At 38.5% G+C, this 9491-nt stretch overlaps 1 protein-coding gene across 1 annotated transcript in view; it reads left to right on the top strand.

Moving 5' to 3' along the window:
• Positions 1-9491, top strand: part of LOC107585070 (exocyst complex component 4-like) — a 103980-nt gene that overhangs the window by 80525 nt on the left and 13964 nt on the right. Inside the window, exons 13-14 of the mRNA XM_016271962.1 lie at positions 1495-1650; positions 5045-5223. Coding sequence (XP_016127448.1) covers positions 1495-1650; positions 5045-5223 — 335 coding nt within the window. The remainder of the gene's footprint in view (positions 1-1494; positions 1651-5044; positions 5224-9491) is intronic.

Raw genomic sequence — 9491 nt, forward strand, 5'->3', positions numbered from 1 at the left:
AGTATAATAGCAATACATGTCTTATTGTCGAATTGTCCAGGTGGGCTGCATGCAAAAAGGACATACATCGTGACCAGTGTAGACCGATGTGCGACCAAATGACTCTTATGAAGTGAATCAAAAACATACAGCATGACCAGTGTAATCTCATTCTTGAACGAATGACTTTTATGAAGTGGTTCTCGGTGAATCAAAAACATATAGCTCGACCAGTGTTGTCTGGTTCCTGAACAAATGACTCTTATGAGGCATTTCTGATTAGTGAATCAAAAACACACAGCATGGCCAGTGTAGACAGATTCATGAATGAATGACTCTTATTAGCCGTTTCTTTTAATGAATAGTGCAGAAAGATTAGTTTGAATTAGTCTGACAGATGGAGCATTTCTCTCTAATGCTAATTCATTTTATTAAGAACATTAACTAACATTTATAAATTACATAATGCCTCAAATCATTAATTAATGTTCATTAAAATAGTTAGAAATGTCTTTAAAATGAAGAAAATTCTGTCTACTCCCTGCAGTACCTTCACAGATCCCCGGGGAGTCCATGGATTTTCGAAAACCTTGGTATTAGAAACATCGGATGATTGGTCGGCTCATGTGTTTAAGTGAAGTGTGTGTGTGCGTGTGTCTGTCTGTGTCCGCTCACATATGTGTAAGTCAGCAGGGGTCTGAACTGAGCTCAATCATGGGTAGAAAGTGCAGAGGCAGCCGTTTCCTTTGCACAATAATCACATGCTACCAATCTGTCTCTCTCTTTGTCTCCTTCTCCATCTTTCTTTTGTTCTCTCCCTCTTTCTCATCCATAAGATGAGGGAAACGCTCTGCATTACGTTCTACATGATCTGTTCAATCAATCTACACATCGCAGACAATAACAGTTCATTCATCTGTGCTCTCGTCTGCCTCTCATCCAAACTCTTCTGTGGAACCTTGTTCAACTGTCATCCAGTGCACATCCGCTTATGCAATACTGAAGACATTTATCTGAACTTACGGTTCATTTTCATATTTTGGCACTTTTTGAGACGTGAAGTGAAATGGAGCTTGTCCAATCCCTGAGCCAATCATAGACTTTGTTCTTATTTTAGCTTTTTACACAGTGTTTCATCACACTTTATGATAACTTCCATTTACAAGTCATTAACAACATCATTTTATAGTACTTAGTGAATCATTAGATAATGAACATTTAAATGTGAGAAAATATATTTAATAGTATTTTTAGCTATTGCAGTGCACATTAACTTATGATCTGAGAAAGATGATATAACATGTCAGGGCAGTGTTTAGCACATGTTTTCGGGTCACATTAATCGGTGGAGCTGAGCAAATATATTATATTATATTTTCATGTAAGATATGAATTTTTTTTTTATCTATATATAAAAATATGTTGCTCACGATTTTATATCTTCTCAATGTGTAATCAGTTTCTTTTAATCCTGAAGTGGTTTTGAGACTATTGTACGGTGTGTGTGTATTGTAGGGGTATTGTACAGTGCGAGGAGAAGCTGACCATCAGTGCATCTTGGGCTAAAGATGAAGACATCAGCCGCCTGCTGCAGTCTCTGCCCAACTGGGCCAGCATGACCCAACCCAGACAGCTCCGACAGAAGAGGGAAGAAGAAGAGGATTTCACACGGTGAGAGCACACGCTAATATACACATACATACTACAAATACACACTGTCCCCAATGTGAGATCACCACACAGATTCATCACAGATCACACAATATATACAAACACACTCACACAACTCCTATCAGGTCAAGGTCATCTTTATTTATATAGCACCTTTAAACAGCATTAATGCTGACCAAGGTGCTTCACAGTAACACAATACAATGATACAAATACAGAGTTTAAAATTTAAATCAACAGCTTAACCCATAAAACCAAATAAAAATCAGGAATAAGAATTTAACTCACTAAGACCAACATAACCAACAATTATAAATAGGCCTGCGAAAATAGATAAGTTTTTAATGATGATTTAAATGCAGATAAAGAAGATGATAACCTAACAGATTGAGGTAACGAATTCCACAGCTTAGGGGCTAATACAGAAAAGGCTCTATCACCTATAGATTTCAAACGAGACAATGGGACGATTAATAGATTATCAGAGGATGATCTAAGAGATCTCCGGGGTGAGTATGGACAAATAAGGTCTGAGATGTAGACTGGAGCCAGACCATGCAAGGCTTTAAACACAAAAGTTAAAATCTTGTACTCAATTCTAAATTTAACTGGTAGCCAATGTAAATGTGCTAAAATAGGGGTGATATGCTCCCTCTTTTTCTTCCCCATTAAGAAGCGGGCTGCAGCATTTTGAACCAGTTGCAAACGAGAAAGGGAAAACTGGTTGACACCAGCATATAAAGCATTACAATAATCAAGCCTTGTTGAAATAAAGGCATGAATAACTGTCTCTAGATCACTAAAAGATAAAAGAGATTTCAGTTTACGTAAACCCCTAAGATGGAAAAAACTAGCTCTAACAACAGAGTTTATTTGCTTATCGAATTTAACTCTGAATAAAAAACAACACCCATATTCTTTACATGAGTACGGATATTTGCTTGCAAGGGTCCTAAACTAGAGGTTTACATGCCGTTAACCAAATGGGGGGAGCCAAATAGAATGACTTCAGTCTTGTTTTCAACTGAAGAAAATGATCTCCCAACCAGCTTTTGATGTCGTTTACACAAGGAAGCAAGTCGGATAAGGACTTTGACCCAGGTTTATTGACATACAACTGGGTATCATCCGCATAAATATGATATGGGACCTTGTGAGACTCAAAAATGTAACGAAGAGGGAGCATATATAAAGCAAACAAAATCGGGCTCAAGATGGAGCCCTGCGGCACCCCACCAGTAACAGAGGCAGGTGATGAATGAAACTGACCTATCTCCACAGAGAAACTCCTCGCAGTAAAATATGATTCAAACCAATCTAAGGCCGAATCACAAATACCAACCTCAGTTTTTAACCTGTTTAAAAGAATGCAGTGATCTACTGTATCGAACTCCGCACTTAAATCCAACAGTACCAAAACTGCACAATTTCCAGAATCCACAAATAATAAGTCGTTTACCACTCTTAACAAGGCCGATTCAGTGCTATGCTTAGATCTAAAACCAGACTGAAAAGGATCCAATATATCATTTTCAATTAAGTAAGGTTTAAAACAGCTTTCTCCAATACTTTTGATAAGAATGGCAATTTCTAAATAGGTCTATAGTTGTTAAAATAAGCAGGATCCAGATTTGCTTTCTTTAGCAGCGGATGAACCACTGCATGTTTAAAACAGGATGGAACTGAACTTGTCTGTAAGGAATTGTTGATAACAGAAATAATATTTGGTGCAACTTCGTCCAACACTTACTTTAGTAGCGTACTTGGTAAAACGTCAAGAGAGCAAGTGGTCGATCTTAAACTGGGACACTATGTTCAACAACTCAGAGTGCGAGATAGGATGGAAAAGTGAAAATTTAGATTTATCAGCTCACATCCATTCCAGGCAAGTTAACGCACAGTCAGAGACGCTGGGGGATGTGTGCTGTGTAACACAGATCCACAGGCCTCTACGTCCTGTAAAGAGATCAATAAACACGCTTATGTACTCAATCCGTTTTCAACGTCAGAAATTGCATTTGGGTTTTCTGCCTCCGTCGAAAATGAAGGTTATTTTTAGCTGTTAGACACTGACAAAGCATTTTGGTAGTCTGCTTGTGTGCTGTGTTACAGAGGATTCATTCTGGCCCTTATAGCCTCAGCAGACATCTTTGAACAAGAACAAATTCAACTGCAGGCAACCACACTATCTGCCGGAACATTCCAGCTTCCCAAACACACACGCAATTCTGTTTTCAGTTCACTTGCTCTCTCTCCCTCCCTTTCTCCCTTTTCCTCTCAAGTGCACACTTGAATTAAAGAAGACACAAGTATGAGGAAAACTGTGATTGGACGAGAGGGAGAGGGGCTTTCTTTTTATCAAAATTGCCCTCAAAATGTTCTCCCGTCGGTTTGGATGTGCCATGGCCTGCAATTGTACAATAAATAAATGAACTGGTTATGTGGGACAGGAAATATCCAATCTAGCCGACCTGTTGAAGCTAAGCGCAGACGGAGAGCGGGAGGCTTTTATCATATAAATGACCCTGACAGTTTCATCAGCTAAAGAGGGATTACACCACATGTATGGCAATCCTATACAGAGTGATAAAAGCTTGTTAAAAAGTCTTCCGTTCAATAGACGCTGCATTTTATCTTAAGGAATTTCACAGTGCTCAGAAATGAGCCGCGTGGATTTTTTTCTCCCACATTCATGACAGACCTGTAGAGGAGGAGGTCAAAGAAAATACTGACTTTATAGATTTGCTTGAGCATCGTTCATCTGAATGTGCCTGTGAAGCTTAGCATCAGCTGCTGCTATGGTTATGAGAAGGAGAGTAAAGAAAATGCACATTTACACTGGTGTGGGTATCACACCTAGTGTTGAGGCTGCGCCAGCAGAACACCAAGATATTGTCATTACACCCTCCAGCTGGGATATTCTCTTTCACATCTCTAAATAATTATGTGAATGAGGATCACATAATTAATAATAAAAAAGCAAAATGTGCAGTGTATGTGCTAGTTAAAGGGGACATACTTAAGTATAGAAGCGCAAAAAATAAATTACTAATAATTGGGAATACATTATGGGATATTGGGATATATATTTCAACCTATTTATTTTCAGTTTAAGTGGATGAGTGGAAGAAAGGGGGGAAATATGTTAGAGGATCATAAAACAACAATAATAAAAACATATAATAAATAACAATATCAAAACACACAAACACCCACACACACAAACTCTCTTAAAGACGAATGTGTGATAAAAAATAATAATTGCAAAAAATATTTCCAAGTACTGTCAGTTTCCACTTTCCCTTTTTTTTTTTTTACAACTTTAAAGTTTCATTTAAAGGATTTTTTTTTTAAAGCTGGAAATGTTCATTTTTTCTCCTCCTGTCTCTCACAGGGCAGCATTTGCCAAGGAGTCTGAGGTGTTGACGGGGAATCTGGGTGATAAACTGATTCCTCAGAATGAGATTCTGAGGGACGTCAGTGATCTGAAGGCTCTCGCTAACCTGCAGGAGAGCATGGAGTGGCTCGCCACCCGCCTCAGGGGCTTCTTCAGCAACCTACCCCTTAGCTACAGTGAGTGAGTGTGTGTGTTTGTGTTTGGCTGAAGGTTTGTTCAGCTGTAAAAGTGCGTGTCACAATGTATTTTGAGTCAAAAAGTTTGCTATTTTTTTCTTTACAAATATATTATCATAAAACTATTTGATAAGTGATAAGTTGAATTGAAAAATTAACTTGATTTTGAGTATCTGGTATTTGGTATGTGCACTTTTTAATAGTAATAATAAGATTTAATAATAATATTTTTTTAATAAATTTTTAATTAATTAATTAAAGTTTTTCTTTAATCCTTGAGCTGAATGTGTTTCCAGTTACAAATGTATTCATTTTTATTTATTTATTATTATTTAAAAAGTTATATTGAATTATATTTTAAAATTGTTTATTTTTTAATTTTAATTAATTGAATCCAATATGAAATTGAAACAATATTTCTCATTCATTTTAAGTCACAAGTTTTTTTTTTTTTTAATCCCAGTGTCTCCCAACTTTTGGACCTCATTGTGTGCCCAGCTGTATTTTGCCGGTTCATCATAAGTGATAGAATATAGTTAATTAGTTCAAAAGAAGAACTGTGTTTTTACATAAATTGTTACAGCGACTTACAGTTTCCAAACTTCAATGAAACTTCAGCGCTGGATTTCTGACGTCACTCACCACGACCACATCGGTGAAACTTCACACAATACCTTCAGAATTTCCTATACTTCTTTCACTAAAATCTGTAAATAAGCTATTTTAAAACTATTGTTATTTCAGTTTTTTTGGGTTAAGACTGCTTCAAAGCGACTCGCGTCCAGAGCAGATAAAAATTCAATAAGAGACCGGTGGAGGACTGTTCTGTAATTACCATTAGTTCTGTGCAGAAGCCGTAATGGAGTGTTTTATCATGGTGGGACAGCTTCAGCATTGTTCATTATTTAGTGTTTGCTGAGCTGATGGGACCGTCGCCGACGGAAACCCTTATCTCTGTAACCCCCCCCTAAATTGGATTTTATATTATGGAGCCAGTCAGGTATGAACAAGTCATTTTCTCCTGTCTTGTCTGGCAGACTAATACACGTTTGCCAGTGTAATGTGGGGGAGATTAAACAGCGTCTCACCACCAGAGACTGAGCTTTGAAGTGGATCGAGTGAAGAGAGTTCCTAGACAGTGAGAGAGAAAGAGCTCTTTTGCCCTTGTCTTTTTAAAACGCAGGCCCACTGTGGTCAGGAAGAGACATCCTTCATGCACCTGTGACCACCCTGATGTGGGTGGCTAGAAGTATTCCACAAAAATGTCCGGCGGTTTGTCAGACAGACAGTGAGACCTTGTCCTTGTCTCAGTGAGTTTAATCCATTGCATTGCTCGATCTCCATCCCTCCAGTCTCTGCTAAAACAAACACTCGGACCTCTGCGATAAGATGCATGTGGTAATCCTGCTCTTTAGCGTCATGGTATTGAATCTTAATGTAATCTAAATTTGATTTGGCACTAGGATACGTTCTTCAGTCTTGGACCTGCTGTTTGGGTAGAAATCGATGGGCTTTGATTGGTCATGAAGACATTGAGGGTTTGTGTCTCATTGCCCATCTAGGATTTTTTCATAACACGTAATCCTCCTCAAATTTATCTGCTTCCTCGTTTTCTCAGGACAGCTTTGTTTCTCTATGTTCTCCCTTGTGTGTGTCTGTCTGAGCTTTTTTTCCTAACACTAGAGTTAGTGTTCAGACTTTTATATGCTAAAGATGGTGCTTGGATGGATGTGAGATCTTCAGTACATTCAGATTAAATATTAGAGAAGCTATGTTAGTGTATGTGAATGCTGTTAATTAAAAACTGAATATAGCAACAGTTCACAGATAATGCAACATTTCCATTCCATTTCTCATAAATTGGCGCAAAATAAAAAGTAAAAGCCACTAAGGCTTTTTTACTAAAGAGAATGCATTACTTGCAGTTTAGAGTGAGCAGATAAAACACTTTTGTTAGCGATTGGTGGTAGATGCCTTATGTCTGGAACGACAACATGTCAGACTTGTCTTGAAGGTAATTTTGATAACAGGCTTTTGCTCCGGCATTTCAGAATGAATTTGAGAAGTTATGAGATGTTATTTGCTTTTCTAAACAAATTATTTGTTCACATGACTTCAATCTATGTACATTTATTCAGCATACTTACTGAATAAATGTACCCTGATTGCTGAATAAAAATTTATTTTTTACATCCCAAAATGCACACAAAATTATGTGGATGGCAACCTGGCAATGGTCAGATTCAAACTCTAACATCACTCCTCTCTTTCCGGCTCTAATATTAAATAAACCAAAAATCATGGGTCAAAACTGTCAATAGTATCAGCAGGAGCAGGAAGACCCAGCAGGGATGGTATAAGGAGAAAGAGACAGACTATTTGTAGAGAACTAAATGGGAAAAACTGCACTGCTCACTATTCTTTCTTCATGTAAATAGGAGCTATACTCGCATAACTAGAAAATATGGCCGCTGAAGGTACTTTAGCCACAGGTGGAGTTTTATCTCAAGAGCTGTCCTCTGACCATTGCCCTTCTGCCTTAAAACAAAACCTTTTATCACCTTATACCCACATGGTCTAGACAGACAAAACACAAAACTCTTGAAAATTGTTGTCGAAACGACCCTCTTCCTCTTCCAAATCCATCTTCCTATAGCTCTCAGAAGATTCAGCTCTCTCATATCACAGAAACAGACATGGAGCTTTGAGCATTTATAGCCTTTTTAGGATTTATAGGATTTTTTTTAAAGTACCTTTAGCGCAAACCGTAAAGGTCTGCTTTCCATCTATTAGCATAATGTGTGTGGATGCACACAGACACACTTTAATTTCTGGAATGGCTTTAACCGAAGACACCTACTCGTTTTTCTGTTTTCTCCCTCCTCTCAAGTCCTGTCCTGAAGGCTTAGCCGGCAAGTCGTAGCGCTGACACAGTGAGGTCAAAGGTCGCCAGCAGATAGAGCTTGGCTCTCCCCATGCAGATGTCACCGCTGTTGCTGTTGCTGTAGCCGAATAATTAACGCTCTGAGCCAATCACATGCATCATTCATGAAGCTTCTGTCTCTCTTTTTATCTCTCTTCGTCTCCCTCTGCCGCAGAGGTCAGATATCTTGTTTATTAGAGCACTGTGTTTAACAGCCGGTGGGAGGTGTGCAGCAAAATGATGCAGTTTTTCAAGAGCAGTTTTTGGGCAGAGCTGCTGTGCTTAAACTTCACCCTGACAGCCAGTGGGACGTAGCCGTGAAGAAGGGTATCAGCAAATGATTGATCTCCGCTCTCTCGTTCTCTCTATGTCTTTATGAGTGCCACCCTCTCACAGAAGGCATCGAACAGACGCTTAGGCGAGATAGGATTTGAAAATAATTGGACGAGCCCAACACACGCACACGGGCACACATCTACGCAAGCACACAACCTCCGATAAAAGAAATTTAAAAGCCTATAAGTTAAAGGAAGACAGAAGAAGACATTCAGTGAGTCTGTTTGCGACTAAATTGGCGGCCTCATGTGGCGCGGCCTTGATCATACCATTGCGGCAGGACGAGCTTGGAGGCAATGGACAGCAGGCCCCACCTCGCTCTCGCACCCCCAGTGGGGGTCTGGGGCAGGGGGTCCTGGCACACACAGACTTTCAACAGAGCAGCCATGCTTTACCACATGCCGCTGCACTCTCTCGTTTACTGACAGTTGGCGTGTGTATACATGAGCACACATGTGTTAACAAACACACAACTTGACAACCAGCTCTGCACATGGATGGAATTCACACTAACTGCATAATCCAAACATGCAGGTTAACTGGCGTGCAGCATTGGCTTCCTTTGGATTTGCAGTACACTCTGGATGTCTGGATCATGCTGTTTATGAAAGGCTAAGTTCCAGATTTCACTAAAATGATGAACTGGCTTAAATAAACAGCCTTTTGCTGTTGCACCCAACTGGTAGAACAGTTTTACTTTGGCTGGCTGTGCAAGAGCAGATAATGATTAAAAGCTTCATAGAGAGGTGTGAAGTAGTTTGTATTAGCTTTGTTTTAAAAATAATTTTGAATATGATTAAATATAATAAATATGATAAATAATATATTGTGAATTAGGTAATATATTGAACAAATGGTACGTATACATATTATTTAATGTAATATATATTTTAGAAAGTAGAATATTATTATTATTTTATAATTATCAGTATATTACTTATTATATTTAATAAAAGTCAATACAATTTTCATTATTATCCTGCTCACCTGATTATTTGGCTATATATGT

Source organism: Sinocyclocheilus grahami, unplaced genomic scaffold (genome assembly GCF_001515645.1).
Source record: "Sinocyclocheilus grahami isolate Dianchi unplaced genomic scaffold, SAMN03320097.WGS_v1.1 scaffold1.1, whole genome shotgun sequence".
In the NCBI taxonomy this organism is placed as follows: domain Eukaryota; kingdom Metazoa; phylum Chordata; class Actinopteri; order Cypriniformes; family Cyprinidae; genus Sinocyclocheilus; species Sinocyclocheilus grahami.